The sequence below is a fragment of the Sciurus vulgaris genome (genome assembly GCF_902686455.1).
Source record: "Sciurus vulgaris genome assembly, chromosome: 5".
In the NCBI taxonomy this organism is placed as follows: Eukaryota; Metazoa; Chordata; class Mammalia; order Rodentia; family Sciuridae; genus Sciurus; species Sciurus vulgaris.
In genome coordinates, this window is record NC_136465.1 from 70972894 (window position 1) to 70993605 (window position 20712).

At 44.1% G+C, this 20712-nt stretch overlaps 1 protein-coding gene across 4 annotated transcripts in view; it reads right to left on the reverse strand.

Annotated features, from left to right (window-relative positions):
- Positions 1-1110: 1110 nt before the first annotated feature.
- The window catches only part of CRACR2A (calcium release activated channel regulator 2A), an 81562-nt gene continuing 61960 nt past the window's right edge, over positions 1111-20712 (reverse strand). For 2 of the 4 annotated variants that reach the window (XM_079140678.1, XM_079140677.1), the window contains exons 15-18: positions 10435-10536; positions 8098-8174; positions 6613-6658; positions 5283-6318 (exon numbers count right to left, since the gene is read on the reverse strand). In XM_079140678.1, coding sequence (XP_078996804.1) covers positions 6229-6318; positions 6613-6658; positions 8098-8174; positions 10435-10536 — 315 coding nt within the window. In that variant the 3' untranslated portion in view covers positions 5283-6228. Of the gene's footprint in view, positions 3278-5282; positions 6659-8097; positions 8175-10434; positions 10537-20712 lie in introns of those variants that run through there. The other 2 variants (XM_079140680.1, XM_079140679.1) reach the window with 2 other exon arrangements.

The window sequence follows — 20712 nt, forward strand, 5'->3', positions numbered from 1 at the left end:
TTTTGGAATGCTCATGAATATTATTTCCTGCTATAGTCAATGCAACAAAATTCCAAGAACAACCAAAGACTTTCATCTTTTGGTGATTTGTTATTCAATACACTCTATCTACTCAAGGCCAAGCTAGGTACTCCTGTTGGCAGGCAGGACAGAGTTCCTACCAACAGGGAGTCTGTCTGCAGGTGATGGTGGCAAACTCACAAAGAGAAGTGTATGGCGGGCAGAGGTACCAGGAGCACAGAGGCTCCCTCTGCAGAGTCCATGAAGGCTGGCTGGAGGTCCTCCAGCGGAGATGTCCTCAGGTTTTGCAGTGGCTGTTAATTTACACCTGTGGGCTTCTAGACCTCCCCACCCTTGGCTCCCAGGGCCATAAATCAGCTTGTCTTCCTTTGTGGATCCCTCGTCCCTTGATGCATCCTGAGACCAACACAGCAGCTTAGGTTTCAGTGGCTGGGAACAGAAAAGAATCATTCCTTCTTCCCTAAATGGAACACACAAGCTTGTGAACGTGGTTTTTTTCTTTAATTTTTATTGCAGTTAAATATGCATAACACAAAATTTACAATTTTAACTATTTGAAAATGTGCAATTCAATGGCATTAAGTACATTCACAATATTGCATGTGCAGCCATCACCACCAGCCATCCCCAGAAGTATTCACTGCCCTGATGTGAAAGTGCTTTATATCCCATATATATGAAGGGAGGTGTTTTAGGAATGCACTATCTAAAATCTTCCCTGGGCAGCAAACTCATCCATTCACCCACCTAGTGTCTCTTCTGTACCAGGTTTTGCTAAATATAAAAACAATGGTCAGAACTATGCCAGCAAGACCTTGTATTCTGTGACCCTGGCCCCCTATGCAACTTTAAAGCATGGTAGAGATGGGTGGGGTGGCACATACCTGTAATCCCAGTGACTCGGGAGGCTGGAACAGGAAGATTGCAAGTTCAAACCCAGCCTCAGAAACTTAGCAAGGCCCTAATAAGCAACTTAATGAGATCCTGTCTCAAAATTAAAAAAAAAAAGAAAAAAAGCGGGGGCGGGGGGGTCTTGGGGATATGGCTCAGTGGTTAAGTGCCCTGGGTTCAATCCCTGGTACCAAAAAAAAAAAAAAAAAAACCTGGTAAAGTGTCTAGTTGGAAGGAATGTAAGTTCTATTCTCCTTTTAAGGGGAAATGGGAAGTTTTCTGACTTGTGACTCCGCAGCTTATAGGGAACAGTCTCTCTATACTACCTTGTTGTGCTTTGGCCTTTTGCATAGAGTGTGGGGGTGGGGGTGGGGAACACCTGATGATGTAGTAGCCATCAGTTATTCAGAGCTTTTCCATTGATTTAACTCTTTCCCTAGACTTATTTGCTTTCCCACTACCCTGTGAGGTTGCTAAGGCAGAGTGTTATTTTACAGATGTGGAAGTGGATTCAGAGAACCCAGCTGTTCCAGATTTTGCCCAAGGTTTAATAATTTGTATGCAGGTTCTTATTCTGAGCAGGTCTTTGGAGGCTAGAGGAAGCTTTTGGGAGAGGTACGATTGGGTACATACAGCTGGTTCCACACCAGGAGGAAAGAGAACTGAGCAGGGACGCATCTTGTATGCACAGAGGCATGGAATCCAAGTTAAATTGAGTTGTTGGGCTGCCTGAGGATAATAGATTGCCACTGGCAGCAGCTGGAGAGGCTGCAGGGGGGTGAGAGAGAATGCTTTGATGGGCATCTCACTGAAGGCAATTGAATCACAGCAGCTGGAATGCTCCCCAGGATGTTCTTGCAAAAGCCAGAGACAGCACCTCATTTGAACCAGGGAGGCAAACTTCATCAGTCTGCCTAGGCTACAGAGACTCAGTTGTCCAACTTTGGGACCCTGGGGTTCCAGTGGAGCAGCTCCAGCCTGGAGGGGGAAAACCTTGTCCTCAAGAAATGATGCTGTACTCTCAATCCCTATAAGGCAAACGTGATTTGCCAGACACTGGACCAAACGTGAGGCTCAGAGATGAATGTTCCTGCCCTCCAGAACTTGGAGCAGTTCCTGGTCCAGGTTTTTGCTCTTTAGAGCCTTGTGAGCAGCATATCTGCATAACCACGGTGTGGAATGGTACAACTAGCATCATTACAAAGGGGCTGAGGAACCCATGCACCTGTTGTTGGACCACACCCGACGCTCTGCATTTGACGCAGCGCAGCACCTGCTCTGTGAACCCCACTTCCACACTTGCATTTCTCAAATCCATGCTGAGTTCCACATCCACGTTTCAATTCTTGTTCCCAAGTTTAAAAAAATGTAATCCCCTTCTCTCTGCGTTCTTCAGGCATTTTTGCTTAGTAGTGCAGTGTTTTTATGGGCAGTATTTATTTTTATAGGTCAGATGAATCTAGCCATAATTCATTATGATAGTACAGTCATTACTGGTCCTAGGTGTCCTCATTTGTAGGAAGAAGAGTCTCCTGGTGCTATAACAAGGGTCTCCAAGTACCACTTTTGAATCCTAGCCAAAGCCTTAATGAAGTCCTAGCTTAGAACAAGGGTCAGTGCTTGGACCTGACTCAGCCCTGGCCCCAGGGTGATAAATGACACAGCATCACCTGTGCTCCTCAGTTTCCATATTGATTTCAGTCATCTGCCAAGCACCATATGGTTTCCCAACCCCCATGATTTCTAGCACTGTTCTCTAAGTAGGGCACTTTGATTAAATTGGCTCCACTGAATTGTGTGAAAGGTGGAGTTATGATGTTCTGATGATGTTCTGATGTTATTGCTATTGCTGGTAACTAATAGATCTATTAATAGAAACATCAACAGAGGTAGGAAGGGGTGTCGGAGGTTCAGAAAGTGCCTATATCCTGCCAATCACCCCTCTTTATAAGGAGGGAGGAATAACACATAAAGACCGACCTGTGGCTTCTAACTGAATTTGCTTAGCTTCTTTCTGTTTCTCAGAAAGACAAGTTGAGGTTTTGATCCCAACCTGCAGCAACAGACCACATTGGTCTTGGGTTTTTTTCATGCATCTATATTGTAATTTTTTTTTTTATGTTGAAGTAAACTGCCTTTTCACTCCAAGCTTCAAACCCGGTTTGCTGTCTTCCCACACCCATCTCTTCTGAGCAGAGCCTCGCAGAGTGTTCTTGTCAGCACAGGGAGTCCTGCCTGAGGATGTCTGGCCTCCCCTGACTTCCCCAAGGGACTGAGCACCTCCTTGGGTAGCTCGCCGCCTGCAGGGCATATAGAAGCTCAGGTAGAAGGGAAGGTTTCTCAGATCTCAAGGACTTCTTCCCTCCTTCAATTCAGAAGAGAGGAGAGACTTTAGGGAGGTGGTCAGAAGTGGAATAAAACCAGATTCCTAGCTGTGTTTTGTAGAATGTGAGCAGGCAGCAGGGAATGGTGAGTAGAACTTGATTTGTGCCCAGGGAAGATTTGAGATTTGAAATATAAATTAAAATATGTTCAAACACCTAAAGGAAGCCATGTCCAAAGAATGAGAGGAAAGGATGAGAACAGTGTCTTACCAAGCAGAGAACATCAATAAAGACAGAACAATTATGATATGAAACCAAATAGAAACTCTGGAGTTGAAAAATCCAGTAATGAAAATGAAAAATTCACTAAAGTATGCATAAAATTCCTATTTGATCAGGTAGAAGGAAGAATCAATGAACTTGAAGATAAGTCAACTGCGATTATCCAGTCTAAGGGACACAAAGAAAAACAAAAAACAGAGTTTCAGAAACCTGTGGGCCGCCATCAAGAGTGCCAGTTATGCATAATGAAAGTTCCAGAAGGAAAAAAGAGAAGGAGAAAGAGGTAGAAAGAATATTTGAAAAAATAATGACACAAAAGTCTTCAAAGGGAGGGAACTATAACAGATTGCTGAAATCACGTATCAGGCTCTGCTAGGATGTGGGCATTGACGGAAAATCAGGAAACCCGGGAATGCACAAAAGCCAAGAACAGCAAGGCCAAGGGGCAGAGCCAGGTCTGAGCCCAAAACCTAGCAAATGGGCTGGGCAAAGAAGCACTCACTGAGGTAGTGTTTGTGAAAGGGCTCAGTTCAGGGTAGGTGCTTGGTAATGTTAGTTGGATACAAATTTGAAACTGAAACAAGGCAAGTAGACTAGGTAGCAACTCAATGTTGACAACCAAAATTGACCTGACTTAATAAGACCTACTAGGTACTGGGTACTGTGCTAAAAACTTCATCTCCATTGTCCCCTTGGGTACTTGAAATATCCCTGTGAGGTAGACATTGAAACTTCCAATCTACAGATGAATGAATGGGTTCAGTGATTAGATCCAGGTCACTACAGAAATGCAAATGGGATGGAGCCAGAAGGTACTTCTGAGTAGTCTGTCCATGGGTGACAGCCCTGTGGGTATTTCTGATCCACATGGTAGCTTAAAAGGAATGGGAGGAGGGGAGGTTGTGAGTTGGGGACAAGGGACTACACTCTTTTACAGTGAGGCTGGAGAAAGGAGCAGCAAAGGTGTCCCCGCTCCTGCTTCCTCTGTCTGGGCCTCTGAAGAATCATGGGAGTTACTACACATGCCTGGAGGCCTGGCACCGGTGTGGCTGCACCCTCCTCTAAATGGGAGGATGCAACCCAGAAAGGGATGAGGTACCTGGGATAAAGGCATCTGTGGGCTTAGGGAACCCCAGGGTAGCCTACTTCTCCCATAATTTCAAATTCCATCTGTTTTTGGTCAGAAGCAGATCTGGTTTTCTCTCTCCACCTTCTACCTGCCCACCACACATATACACACAGGTATTGAGGGCCACCTCTGGGTGTCCCACACCTCCCCTTTGCCTGCCACAGCCCACTTATGAGGCTTTTCCCTTAGAAAAGGAGTTTCCTGTGAGTTCTCTCAGAGCAGGTTCTGGGGCCTGCTGATGAAGGCCACCTAAGCATCTGAGCAGGAAGCTCTGGAGCATCAAGTCGCCCATCCCTCCATTTTCTAGACAAGGCAGGGGCCCAGGGAGGAGCTGGCTTGCTAAGATCAAGAAGCACTTCCAGGAACTCAGGCTTGGATTTTGCTCAGCACCCTCTATGGTCTCTCCTACAAGTGCTGGATCAGAGAGAGAGAGAAGACTGCAAAAAGGTACTTGCTGGAGACCTAGGGGGACTCTGGGTCTTTGGGGTCTGGGGAGGAAGCTGGAGCAACCTCCTTGGGAACCCTCGTTAGTGGCTTCTCCCTGTCCATTTGGCTATGTGGGGGTTGTCTTCAACCACCCTCCTGGAGGCCTGTGGACACCTCTGCCTTCTCTATCTTTGTGACATTTTTTTTTTTTTTTTTTTAATCTAATCTGCCACCCAGGGCAAAAATGCCCTTACCAGCACCCCAACAGCCAGCCAGTGATGCTGGATCCTGGCCAGTGACTGGGAATGCACTGCCACCCAGTCGAAGGAACCCCATAGGGGCTATGCTTGTTCTCTCGGTCCAAGTGCCCTGGGCAAAGCCACCAGCTATACTCGGTTTGCTTTTCAAACACCAGCAAAATGTCAACACCACAGCCACACTTAAAAAAAAAAGAAAAAAGGCAGTCCCTTGAAATAAAGGAAAATAAAATATAATGAAGTCAGTAACTATGGACCTAGAGTTGTGCCTCACTGCCGGCCTGTCAATCTACCCTATTAATCATCATGTACGATTTTTCAAAGAGCTATTTTGAGAAACATTTAGAAAATGGCTTTTATATAGCTATATATACCTTATTTATACCCTCCAGAAATGGTCGTTCTCTTCAGCAGCAGATGGTTCCCCCCCTTGTTTCTTTTCATCTCTTATTCAAAGTTAAGTAGGAAGTAAGCCCATTCCCTAACTCCAGGCAAGAATTCGTCACCTACAGTCCACCCTGGAGTCAGGGCTGTGGGAGGGGGGTGGGGGCAGGAAAGGCTGTGGGTTCTTTGTGAGGCCCTGATCCAGAGAGCCAGAGGGGGGAAAGTCAGCGGGCATTGTGACCTCTGAGGGGTTCCGAAGTTTGGGATTAGGGAAATAGCAGAGCCCCTGGCATTGGACTGGAGGGGCAGAATAGAATATGGGTTCCCTGGTTTGCTTCTCCCAGCAACCTACAGTTGCAGGAAGCATATACCAAGAGCATCACTTTGGCCTCTGGAGAACAGGGTCCAGAGCAAGACTAGACACCCTGGCCTTGCCCAAATGGTACATCTGTGGCCTACAGGAAGCTGCAAGTCTGCCCTGCATGGTTGCATGGCAAACACAGTACAGAGGCTCCTAAGGCAAGGGGAGGAGGTGGGAGGTAGAGAAGGCACAAGGTGGATTTTCTGGAAAAGCTCTTCTGTTTCTTTCCCCCAGGAAACCAATCTGGTGGAAAACAAAACAAAAATCTCGGGTGTCTGGAGTCTAGAAGAGAAAGGAGAGAATAGACTCCAAGATGCTCTAAGAGTAGCATTCCTGACCACTTGTGCTTCCCTTCTTTTGAAGGAAGCAGTCAGGACAAAGACAAAGCTCTGGATGGGCCTGGCCAGGTGGTGCTACACAGCAGCCAATCTGCAGGACTGAGGAAGCCCTGAGGTTTTAGGCTTCTGTGGGACCAGTCCCTGAAGACAGTCCCGGCTATCCACTACAGCAGGATTTCTTCTTGGCAGGACGACCAACCTGAATGGTGTCCTTCCTCAGTGTGTCTTCATGTTCCTTGAGGAACCTAGGAGAGGGTAAGGAATAGGGTCAGTGGCAGAAAGTCTGCAAGGTTTGGGAGCTGGCTGCATGGAAGCCACCCTTACAGGAGCCAGGTCTTTGGAGTCATGCAGAGAGCTCCCCACTTCACCAGACAATCAGACAACATGTTTAAAGTCTCCTCCGGGTAGAACAGGGTGTGTGACTCTAATTTTAAGACCAAAGGGTTTAATCCACATGGATCCTTCAAAACACCTCCTCTTGAAGCCCCCCTGACTCTTGGTTGATTTGACTCTGACCCTTTTCTCTTGGACCCTCACCACCCAGAGTCACAATGCCCCACTTCTTTGGCCATATCCCTCACCTGAGAATGAGCTGCTTGAAGGCAGAGCCTGTGCCTTTGCCTCTGTGTCACCTATCACGGTGATTGGCACACAGTCGGAGCTCAGAAAATAGATTTATTGGTTGTTAACTCTACAGAAGGGCTGCACCATGTGGCCACAGCTCCAGATGAAATGTAGGAGGTGAGGGATTAAAAATAATGGTAAGCATCTTATCCCTGCATTATACTTTTCAAGTGCTTTCATCTTCTACGTCTCTTTTGATTCTCACAACAACCTGTGAGAGGGTGATTGATGTTCCTACATTACCAAAAAAGTTCGGAGAGCTTTGCCCAGGGAGTCAGAGGCAGAGGAAACTCTAGAACTTTCCCTAGGATATATACCATAACCCATAACTTCTCAATGCATGAAAGAGTTGCTCTGGGTTCTTAATTACTCAAATTCAAATATTTCAAATGCCCAAGTATGAGTACTGAGTGTGACATGAGCACTATTCAGTATTTATTAGACAGATAGGTGGATGGATGGAACGGAATGAATGCCCAGATGGAGAAATGAATAAATGGATGCCTAAGTATCGAAAATGGCTCCCAGTGTGGTTTTGTTTTCTAAAATTTTGGCGTAGGCAGGGTCTTAAGGAACAAGTCTTTCTGTGTAACCAGTTCCTTTAGAACCATGACTGTGGGTATCTCGGACTGAGTCCCCAGCACAGTGCTGCCTCTCTCTGGTTCCCCCACTCTTCACCCCAGGAACTCCTATTATAACCCAGGCTTGTTCCCCGCTGGTTACCAACTAATCCCTGCTTTGATATTAGCCAGTACTGAGGAATTGCTAATATGACCTTTCCCAAGAGCATTTGAATTTTAAAAAGAATCTGCATAAAAGCAGTCTTTAAGACTCAGAAGACTGCAGTGGTGTGACAGACAGGGACATGTATTCAGAAGGCTTCGCCTGACCACTGAATCCCACACAAAGTCATTGGTCCCCACAGCCTGAACTCAGAGTCCTAGAACCCACAGAAAGGGAGGGCCCAGAGGTGTGATTTGGGTGGAGTGGAACACATGCCCCCACCAGGCCTGGCACAGGTTGCTCAGAAGATTGGTCCACCTGCTGACTGTCCTCCTACCTGGCTAGATGGAGTAGGGACTCTTTGGTATTGTGACCAGAATAGGCGCTGCATTCATAGAAGATCAGATTATTTTCCTAGAATCATAAAACAAGAGAGAACTGGGGGAGCAAGAGGGAACTGTGAGAGGTGGGGGGAATGCCCTGTCTGCTTCTGCCTACCACCCTCCCCACCCTCCCCTCCTCCCTCAGACCCTTCAACTCTCCACACCCTTCTCACCCCAGGGTGGTTGGTTTCTGGCTCCCAGGCTCCCTTGACTGAAGCAAGTTCTATGCATTTCTCCCAGATGAGTATTGCAATTGTAAAACAACAAAGCTGTGTGCTGCCCGAGTACTGTGCACTTTCTTCAGTCTCTCAAGGCTGTATGTGCTCACTTCATACTCACACCAGCCCTGGGGTGCAGGCAGAGGCACAAAGCCAGGGCAGGCACTGTGCTTCCCACTTCCCAGAAAGGGAAACCGAGGCTGAGAGGCCATGGCAGGTGGCCTATCCAGGTCACATTTAGTAAATGTCAGGGCTCCCAGCAGCATGCTTTGCTCTGGATGCTGGTGTTCTGTGAGACACTCCAAGTTTGAGTTTTCTCCACACCAGGTAATGGACATGCTGGCTGCCCAGGCTGTCAGCACTGGGGCACAGGACAATCGTCCATCACCTCCTCAGGCTGTGCTGCATACATGGGGGGCCCATGGCCAAGACTCACTCAATTCCATTTCTCCCTGCCATTAAGAGTGCTTGCTTCATTATGGAAATGCTGATGGCATCGGGCTCTCGCTTTTAGATGCTCTTTCTTTGGAGGCTCATGCTTGTGGGGATCCAGAGAGGTTGAGTGAGGATGTTTCTGTGGCTGCAGCTGGCTTGCAGTCAGCTTTCCCCATCCCCCAGCCCAGACTCAGCTCCTTCCTCTGCCCTCTTCACCCAGCCCCACATACTTCATCTCACCCTGCCTCCCATCCAAGCTCTAACCAGGGCCTGCCCTGCTTAGCTTCCAAGATCAGAGAGATTGGTGTGTTCAGGGTGGTGTGGCCATAGACTCATCTCTCCCTGTCCACACTTGTATCAGACCCTGACTCTGGGTCAGTCTAACAAAGAGTAACGACTTCAAAAATGGGGGTGGGGGTGGGAGCAGAAGGGCACAGCTCAAGTGCCAGTCCCACCACTGATGAGCCGTGTGATAATTTGAATGAATCACTCAACTCGTGTCTCACTGTTTTTTTTTTTTTTAACAGATCGAAAAGAGAAAAGAAGAAAAGAAAATGGAATAATAATAATACAAGTCTGCAGTTTCTTAACCAAAATCTTTAGATCTAGCTATATTTTGGAATTCAGAATTTTTTGAATTTTTGAAAGGTATTACTATATATTATAAAATATCCTCAGGGGATCTGGGACTGCACTCTATAATCAAATAAATTAGCATTTCTTCAGTGAGACATTTGAATATTCATCACTCAAAGTGAGGTAAAGCCCCATGTCAGTTCCAGTCAGATTTTTCTGCCAGATGAAATGCTACAGAAACTTTGTCTTCAGAGTGCTTTGGATTTCAGAACTGTAGACATGTAACCGCCTGGTGACCCTCTATCTAGACACCTGCCAGGCCCGTCTTCCTTTCTCTTTGGGTTTCTTCCACCTGTGCTCATTTCCCAGATTCTGAGTTCATGACTTCCTATTCAGACCAAGTGCACTAATAACTGGGAAATCCCAGAGTTGGCCAGTATGCATGTCCTCCCAGATGCACAGCTCCATGAAAACCAAACTCAGGCAACAAAAGAAGCCCAGGAACAAGTGAGCACTGCCTGATGGCCTGGCTTCCATTAAGCTGTGCTGGTCCCATTCTTGGGCTAGGGGGTTAATGCTGATTGCAGTGATGGACTTTCTAGTGCCTGTCCTGAGTGTATGTATCTTGAGGCTCCAACTTGACAGAAAGAATGACTCACGAGCAGAGCAGCCCAAAGAAGAGCACACCACCCTACAGATAGTGAGTTTCTCATCTTTGAGAGTGATCAAGTAGTGACACAGATGATGGGGTTCAAGCATCAGGGGGGGATTGAAATAAGTAACATCTGACTATTATGTAATTCATGATTCTACATTCCAAGGAATGGGATTTAGGATATTTCCTCATACCCAGTGGTCCCTAGCCAACTCCTTCTAATGATATGTGCCTTTCTATGGAAAGCTCTCCGTGCACAGAAGCCAGGCCATTCCCACGATGCCAAGACACCCATCTTGCTTCCTTCTCAAGGGACTTCTAGAAGTTCTCACCAAGGTTCTTAGGTTTATGCCTGACTACCTGGAGGTTCCCGTCCTGCCCAGAGAGGTGGAAATGCTGGTTCTTACCTTGGCAAGCTGCTCTCCAAGGCCCCGGGGGACTTCTCGCTCCTTCTCGTTGTCAAGTTTATTGCCCAGCAGAAGAATGGGAACATGGTCTCCCACAGCCTCCTAAAGAACAGATAATCCCTCAATTGAGAGAAGTATCCACAGGAAAGTCCAGGCAGGCAGGCTTAAAATGCTGGCTGGAAAGATACAACCTGGTTTGAGAGTGCCCCGCTGCCACAACATGACCAACAGCTGAGAGCCAGAGTCACGCTGAGAACCTCAGTTTACCATGCTTCTGCAAGATGCCTGGACCTGCCTCTTGGTCTCTACGCAGTGCCTGCTCTTTCTTCACCACTGTCCCTGGATCTGAATGGAGCCTGCAGGCTCCCAGGTGTGCTAAGGAGAGGGAACAGGATGAGGGGAGTATTGACAAGAATGGACTGCATGTTCTTTCCAGGGCTTACCTTTAGGGCATTCCTAAGTGACCCGACTTAGTCTAAGGAATCAGAATGGATGAAGGGAATTAATCAACATAGTTTGGATCTGTTTTTCAGGCAGATTTGATTGGAAGTGGTATCTTCAGCCGGGCATGGTGGCACACACCTGTAATTCCGGTGACTTGGGAAGCTGAGGCAGGAGGCTCTTGAGTTCAAAGCCAGCCTCAGCAGTTTTTAGTGAGACCCTAAATAACTCAACAAGACCCTGTCTCTAAAATATAACAAAGGGCTGGGAATGTGGTGCAATGGTTAAGTGTCCCTGGGTTCAATTCCCGGTGCCAAAAAAAAAAAAAAAAAAAGTGGTATCTCCAGTGGCCTCATTGGTACATAAGCTACATAAGCTCCCTGAGGGTTGGATCCAAATCTGGCTCATGGTACTGGGATCACAGAGCTCCATAAATGACTGCTGTGTGCCTAACTACAGATGTATGTCACTGAGTGCCATGGTTCTAAAGTTCTTCATGAGAAAGAACTATGTGGCCATAGCAGCTATGCTGGAGATGCAGCTCAGGGTCTTGAACATGCCAGGCTGGCACTGTACAGCTACAGCAGCCCCTCAGCAGCACTTCTTGGGTTCATTCAAGGTGTTAATTCCATTTACTCCTGCACTGGCTGTGGCACATCAGCCAGGAGCCTGCTTCCCGGGGTCTCTGCCCTTCCTTGAAAGTGGGAACAGCATGAGAACAAAGGCCCCAGGATGCACAGCTATTCAGTGAGTAAATATGGTAATGTTCATATTTAAGAAGGTTGTTATTTTTACTTTGTGAAATATTTAATTAGAGGCTTTTAATCATAATTTAGTAACGAATAGTTATTCATCATAGCCAAATGTTTTACTAAACAGAGGGGACTATGGGATAACAGAAGCTTATAAGCAGTTACAGTTTTGCTAATACTTCAGCTACTTTATTGCTGCATTTCAAATAATTGTTGAAAGTCCATCTGAAAGGAATGTCTATTTTAAGTTTAAATGCTATTACCTTTCAAATTAAAGCCTCAGTGTTTCCTGAATCTGCACATTTGTTTTTATTGCAGTTCAGTAGTAGAAAAAAAATTCTCATTTACTAAATGAGAACATTAGACTCAAAGAAATCAAAAGAACATTTGACAATGAAGTCACTGAGTGAGTTGTGGGAACAGTTCAGGGTCCAGAATTCTCTCACCTTTCTGTCTAGATTCTTAATTCTAATGAACTCTCTGCTGTTTAGTGTCTTACTAAATAGAACTCTCTAAAAATGGTATCCATTGGTAGGATGGTAATTAATGTGCACAATGATGACTCAAAGGCACTTCAAGATCTTACAGTGGCTTCTGATTCATCAAAAATAAATTAAACTGGGCACAGTGGCACACACCTATAATCCCAGAGACCTGGGAGGCTGAGGCAGGAGGATCACAAGTTGGAGGCCCGTCTCAGCAACTTAGCTAGGCCCTAAGCAACTTCATGTGACCCCGTCTCAAAATAAAAAAATGAAAAAAAGTACTGAGGATGTAGCTTGGTGATCAAGCACACTTGGGGTCAATTCCTAGTATCTAAATAAATAAATTAATTTAATTTAATAAATTGTGTGCACTGTTATCGATGTGTTAAATAGATTGCACCATCTTCCAATTATCTGAAAGTGAGTAACTCACTCATGGCATATAGACTGTGATGGTTCCCTATTAGCCAGAGTTTTAGTTAATGGGAATACTCCCCATTCTCCAACTGTGTGTGAGACTGAATACTTTTGTGAAGAGTTTTTTCACTGAAAAGGAAGAAAAGAGGAGGAAGCAGGGAACTGGGCCAAAAGGCTTGCTGTTTAGAGAACATGAGAAAGATATATTTGTAGATTTATGTGTGAGGAATGACTAAGGCTTGTGGGGTTTCTTGACATGGAAACTCTCTGAAAAGATGAGCATCAGACTGAAAATCTCAGGGTAGAATTCTAACCTGCATTTTTGTTATTACTTGGCATACATGATGGGTGCAGTTTCCTCACTTGCAGCAGGGAGAATGAATGACCAAAAGGAACAACATAGGCCACGAGCCATAAGTCCAAATTCCAGGCCCTGTGCATTATGAACAGTGGTGCTGTCTTTTGGGAAAAAGAAGGAACGGTCTTCTTTCTTTTTAAAAGTAATTCCTAGATATAAAAATAAAAGAGTTTAGAAGGAGCAGAAAAAGAAGCAGAGAACCCAGCTGGAGCTATGGTTTCTGTTCTCTGCATTGTTCCTCTTATGCAACCACTCTGGACAACTTACTTCCTCCCCTCCAGTGGCTATGGCCTGCCACTGATAGGGGAGAAGTCAGTCCCTCTCTTAAGAAATGGCGAAAATAAATGAGAAACACATAAGGTCAGAGAGTGTGCTATCACAGGAAACCTGTTCTCATCACCCTGGCCTGAGGTTAGTCTCTGATACAGAGACACAGGGACACAGGGAGGAACTGGGGTTGGCATCTGTGTCTCATGGTCCTCTCCAACTATAAGTCCAAAAGTCTTGAACTATGTCTATACTTTTTACCTTTCTTTTTCCAAACTTTGTTTTTCAACCTGTCTGCCACTTAGTATAAAGAGGTTCATAATTATCCATCACCTCTCTTTGCCCCACTGGCATTGAGGATGGAACCCAGGGTTTTCGCATACTAGGTAAGCTCTCCACCCATGAGCTACGTCTCCATCTCCACTCTTCCATTTCAAGGTCCAAAGTGTACCTCCTTCAAGCACTTGGGGCTTTGGTGAACAAGTCTCAGGTCCATGTGAGCTCTGTTGTTGATACCTTTATGGATGCTAGTAAAGATCTCAGAGGTAAAACAGGCCAGAGTAAGAGAGCTTAGCTCCTCAGCCAGAGACAACACAACCTGCCCTCAGGAGACTGGGGCTCTGCCATCGTCTCTCTTCTCCGAGTCTAATCTCTGATCTATGAAATAGACTTCTAGAGCTGATTTCTGTTCTAGGACCTTCCAACAAAGAAGCCTCTCTCTTTGCCTTCCATCATTTTTGCTGCCTTTCTCTGAACTTGAGCTTTTGGGAAGACAGATATGTTGAAATTCAAAAGATTACCCATCTCTGACTTTAAATAACAAGAGCTGTCAATGTGGAGCAGGGGATTGGCATTCAGCTCAGGATGTGCAGCTGCTGGATTTGGTTGGTTGTAGGGCATGTGTGTGTGTGTGTGTGTGTGTGTTAATATCTATTTGCTGGGAGGCATGAAAAAGCACTTAGCTGGGATGGTGCTGTTATTTCTCTGGAGCCAGAACAAAAAAATTTCTCAGCACATTAAAGTATGCTGTTATGCTAAGAAAAAAATGACTGCGAAATTATATCTTGGGGGTTTCCATATTTATCCACCCCCTGGACTATGAGTCAAAACAAGATTTATTTGTGTAGTTCGTTTTAAACTGCCAGCACTTCAAGCTCAACTTGGAATGTGGGGAAAAAAAAAAAATCAAACTGCTATTTTTGCTCCATGCTATACATTGTCACCAAGGACAAAGATCAGAGAATGAAATTTAGCTTGCGACCCAGGAAAGGAGAGGGAAGTGGAAGTTCTTCAGTCGAAGAACTCAAGAAGGACTGAAAAAGAAATGAACGCCTATTTCTCAGCAGCAGATTTCATCCATGGACCATGTGACAAGAGAGAAGCACAGTGCAGTGGCAAAGTCCTAGATTCTAGCTATGGCTGTGCTACTGACAAGCTGTGGGTGCCTTTGGACAACTCGTTTCCTTTCTTTGGATTTTGATTTTTCTCACCTATATAAAAAATTGTGTTGATCTCCAAGTTTTTTGTTTGCGTTCATCTCTAAGTTTTCTTCCAACTCAGAGATACAGGTCTGTTTGGCTCACCCAGTCCAGTCATATTCTACTTCCTTGACAGTTCCAACATTATAGTGTTGCTGAAAGCTCTGTCCTTGTCCCTGATGCTAATCCAATGACGAGGATACGGTTTTGAGAAGAAGGAAAAAGAAGGTTTATTGCTTTGCTAGCAAAAAAGAAACACAGGGGACTTCTGTCCCAAAAGCTGTGATTCTGCTCATAAAGGGAAGCAGGGGACTTTTAGAGAGGTGGTTCAGAGGCTATATTCCACGTGTTCTCTGTTGGAGTTGTAATTCACTTGTTTATTTGGGAGCTAGTAATTTCTAAGACCTTCTGGTGCCATCCCCAAAGTCTGAATTACTGAGTTTTGTGGTGGGTGTGTGCTCAAGGACTGATAACTCTGCCTAGGATGGGGAAGAAAGGCTATCCTGTTTCCCCTGAGATTAGGGAGGGAGAGAGATTAGGAGCAGGGAGAGAGGAAGAGAAAGAAACCTGTCCATTTTAAAAACAAGTCACAGAGGCAGAGCAGCAAGGGCTAATTCAAAGCATAAAATGGACTGCCATTATAATAGTGCTATCAGAATGACAAAAAAAATCTAAACAAGAAGTTTAACATTCCAGGACTAGAGACATTGGGGACCAACAATTTGGATTTGAGGGGAAATATCAGCCCATACAGGCCTGTGCCCAAGTCTTCTTTCTGTACTTGAAACAGGTCCCAAAGTCTTCAGAGGTCTAGTTTGTCCCATGGTCTTAATATGGGGCACTTAGGGCCTGAGCAGTGTCTTCTTTAAATTGGAATGGTTAGATAGATTCTACCAATGGGTTGGGAATGCTGAGTTGGCAGGAATGACTTCTTGTGAGGTGCACAGGAAAACTGGCAGAGTATTGCTGGACCCATCTTGGACCTCTTCTCAGAGGGTCTGCAGGCAAGGGGAAGCTGCCCGGGTGGAGTGAATGCTGGGAGGGGTACGGCAGAACAAAGCCTCCCACCTCATCAAGGAGGGCAGGTGCTATGGTGCTCAGCATGATGTTGCAAGGTGGGACCTTTGAGAGGTGGGGACCAGTGGGAGGGCATAAGGTCACTTTATCCTGGGAAAGGATGAAGGTAGTTCTTGTGGGATCTTGCTTAGTTCTCCTGAGAAGGTTGTTATAAAGAGAGTAAGTCTGACCCCTCCTCTTCTTTTTGGCTTTCTGTTTAGTGATGTGATTTCTTCCTCTCATACGTGCTCCTGCCATGATGTGATCTGCCAAGATGTGTTGTGGCCAAGAGGGTCCTCACCAGAGCTGAGCCAGTACAGGTGCTATTCCCTGAATCCTTCTAAACTGTGAGCTAAACAAACTTCTTTTCTTCATGAACATCTTTCTTCAGATGTTTTGTCATAGTAATTAAAAATAGACTAACACTGTAGGTATTTTCTTGCATGAGGATTTTGATTCCCTTTGAGTGGAAGGGACTAAGGGTCCTCTCATTCACACATACTTCCACTCTATCCTGGCCCCCTTAAGAGAGCCCAATGCCTCTACTATAGAACTTGGGGTCAGTAGGAACATTTCAGATCATTGGTCTACACTCTACTGAATGACTGACCCAAGTGTACTGCCAAGAAGTGGCTGAGCTGGGATGGTAAGAACTTCCTTTCCCACTGCCTCCCAGAAGCATCTGTTCCTACCCCACACAACCTCTTGCTACCCATCTATGGCATGTCTGGAGATTTAAGGCCTCTTTTCTTGTACTGCTTTTCAGGTTGAGGGAGGAAGGGGCACTGCGAACAGCTGGCCACCATTCAGTTAATAATAAGGCTTCAGAACCATGAAGACTGTTATTAAAGCTCCCCCTCCACCCTCCTTCCCCCGGCGAGGGAGTTGGTAAAGTGCTTGGAACTCTTTGGAAAAATAAGGTGCTCCACAAATATAAAGTACTTATTATTTTCAGTTCCCCTCAGATCAAATTAGGTGTCAAGTTTTAATCTATCACCTGACATCTCTGATTGCTGGTTGCCAAGGTAGAATGACTTAGCTTTTCAAGAATCGGGAGAATAATTGCATTATGATGCCTCTGTTCTACACCTTTGACACACACTCTGCCTCTTGACACAGCCTCCTGTGCTTGCTCCTGAATCCCTGTGCCACTGAACTGAATGCATTTCCTGGTTCATCATATGGTGACCTCTGGAATGCCAAGTGAATGCTGGGCATGCAGTTGATGCTCAGCAAATTTTGGGAGACAGGTCACAAAAATATCTTCTTTTTTGGTTCCAGAGATTAAACTCAGGGGCATTAGAAAAATGAGCCACATGCCCACCCCTTTTAAAATTTTATTTAGAGATTGCATCTCATTGAATTGCTTAGCACCTCGCTTTTGCTGAGGCTGGCTTTGAACTCATTATCCTCCTGCTTTATCCCCCCAAGATGCTGGGATTACAGGTGTGTGCCACTATGCCCAGCGGGAATGTCTTTGAAAAATGATTCAGAGCCTTGTTACTCAAAGGGTGGTCCTTGGGCTTGCAGCATTGGCCTTCCCTGAGAATTTTTTAGAAATACAAGAACTCAGTCCCCAGTTCAGTTTACTGAGATAGCCTGCAATTTAGCAAGAGCCCCAGATATTGGGGAGTTTGAGAAGCACTTGTTTGGATTGGGAACTTTGATGACTGAAAATCAAAACCACCAGGGGAGCTGTTCAATTTTTTTTTTTTTTTTTCAATTTCCAGGCCCTGGATCATCTGTTTGGGAAAAAAGGTCTTAGCATCAGCACTGTTTAAAAGCTCTTAAAGGTGATCCTGGTTTATCTGGTGTTGGAATAATTATTTAGAGTTTAATTATACCTCCTGATAAAATTCTTTTAAATGAAAAACTCTAACTACAAATTATGCATACTTAGATAATCCTGAGTTAGACAAGTATGAATTTATCACCTCAGCTTGGCATTCAAGCCCACAGGTGCTCCAAGGCTTCCGTGGATGTCTTACCAGGCATTTGCTGATGGTGCTGTCAGCCCCATCCCACCAAGGAATCACTAAGCATCCAATGCTTGGTACACCTGTCTGGACAATGACTGAGCTCCAAGATGTAAAAGATAGGCCTTCCGAGATTTCTTCACCTCCACCTCCACCACCGCATTCAACCTGATGTTCTTTCTCTTGCTGGATCCCAGTTCTCTGTGCAAAACAGGAGCCCTGGAAACTATACCCTTAATGATGGCAGAGATCACAGTTCCATAAATTTGTGTCCATCTACTCTCATTAATCTTGGACTGTCTCTGTCCAATTCTAGTATATAGCATAACTTAGATATTGGAGGATGATTAAATGTCTGCCTCTGGGAAAAGAATGGGTGGCCTTGAAGAAGTTATAGGCTCAATTTCTGCATTCTAGAATGAGACAGGTGAACTAGATTGAACTAAATTGGTGATTTTTCACAAAGGAAAACAATTTTGCCTAATAAAACTATAACTGGACCTATACAAAACCAAAAACTGAACAGATCTGACTGAGAAAGGGAAATGAGGGACCCAGAACTGTGACCACTAACATTGCTTTAGCCACTCTGTGGAATGTCAGTCTGACTTCAGGGCCCTGAGAACACAAGTCTAGAAATTACTGGATTAGGCAATCTCTGATAGCTCTCCTGGTGCTGCTAACAACAATGAAGAAAAAGAGGAGGAGGGAGAGAAGGAGGAAAAGCAATACATTGTCTGTGTGCCATTTTAGCTTGTAGTACAGATGATCCACTATACTTCAAACTTATATTTTCTCATTGCTTATATTTATAACATATTTTTTAATGGGTGGGTGGGGTACCAGGGATTGAACCCAGGGGTAATTTACCATTGAGCCACATCCTCAGCCCTTTTAAAAATATTTTATTTGGAGAAAGGGTATCTCTGAGTTGCCTGGGTCCTCGCTAAGTTGCTCAGATTGGCTTTGAACTCTCCATCCTCCTGCCATGATCAAAGAGCTTCATCCCAGGGATACAGGGTTGGTTCAACATACAGAAATAAATAAACATAATTCATAATATCAAGAGACTTAAAAAAAGAATCATGCTCATCTCAATAGATGCATAAAAAGCATTTGACAAAATACTGCATCCTTTCACATTCAAAACACTAGAAAAACTAGGATAGTAGGAATATACCTCAACATCATAAAAGCTACATATGCTAAACCCAAGGCCAGCATAATTCTAAACACAGAATATGTGAAAGCATTCCCTCTAAAAACTGGGACAAGACAAGGATGCCCTCTTTCACCACTTTTATTCAACATCATCCTTGAAAATCTAGCCAGAGCAATAAGACAGACAAAAGAAATTAAAGGGATACAAATAATAGATAAAGAAGAACTCAAACCATCAATATTTGCCAATGGCATGATTCCAAATTTAGAAGATCCAAAAAATTCCACCAGAAAACTTCTAGAACTAATAAATGAATTCAGCAAAGCAGCAGGATATAAAATCAACACCCATAAATCAAATGCTATACATCAGCAATGAATTCACTGAAAAAGAAATTAGGAAAAGTACCCCATTCATAATAACCTCTAAAAAAATAAAATAAAATACTTGGGAATAAATCTAACAAATGAGGTGAAAGACCTCTACAATGTAAACTACAGAACACTAAAGAAAGAAACTGAAGAATACCTTAGAAGATGGAAAGACCTCCCATGCTCCTGGATAGGCAGAATTAATACTGTCAAAATGACCATACTACCAAAGTATTATACAGATTCAATGCAATTCCTATTAAAATCCCAATGACATTATTCATAGAAATAGAAAAAGCAATCATGAAATTCATTTGGAAAAATAAGAGACCCAGAATAGCCAAAGTAATCCTTAGCAAAAAGGTGAAGCAGGAGGCATCAAAATACCAGACCTTAAACTATATTACAGAGCTATTGTAACAAAAACAGCATGGTATTGGCACCAAAACAGACATGTAGACCAATGGTACGGAATAGAAGACACAGAGACAAACCCACATAAATACAGTTTTCTCATACTAGACAAAGGTGCCAAAAAATTCACTGGAGAAAGGATACCCTATTCAACAAATGATGCTGGGAAAAATGGAAAGTCACATGTAATAAAATGAAATTAAACCTCTCTCTCTCACCCTGCACAAAAATCAACTCAAAGTGGATCAAAGACTTAGGCACTAGAGCAGAGACTGTGCCTAATAGAAAAAAAAGTAGGCCCAAACCTTCAACATGTTGGCCTAGGATCTGACTTAATTAAAAATACCCCTGAAACACAAAAAGTAAAATCAAGAATCAATAAATGGGATGGATTCAAATTAAAAGGCTTCTTCTCAGCAAAAGAAAACAATCAATAATGCAAAGAGAGAGCCTATAGAATGGGAAAAAATCTTTACCACATGAATCTCAGATAAAGCATTAATTGCTAGGATATAAAGAACTCAAAAAACTTAACACACACACACACACAAACCCCAATTAATAAATAGGCTAAGGAACTGAACAGAAACTTCGAAGAAGAAGAAATATAATTGATCAACAACTACATGAAAAAATGTTCATCATTTCTAGCAATTAGAGAAATGCAAATCAAAACTACTCTAAGATTTCATCTCACTCCAGTCAGAATAGCAATCACCACGAATACAGGGAAGGTACACTCATACATTGCTGGTGGGAATGCAAATTGGTACAATCACTATGGAAAGCAGTAATGGAGATTCCTCAGAAAACTTGGAATAGAACCACCATTTGACCCAGCTATCCCACTCTTTGGTTTATATACAAAGGACATAAAATCAGCATAATACAGTGACACAGCCAGATCAATGTTTACAGCAGCTCAATTCACAATAGCTAAGCTATGGAACCAACCTAGGTGCCCTTCAACAGATGAATGGATAAAGAAAATGTGGTATGTATACATTCAATGAAATATTACTCAGCTTTAAAGAAAAATGAAATTATGGTATTTGCTGGTAAATAGATGAAGTTGGAGACTATCATGTTAAGTGAAATAAG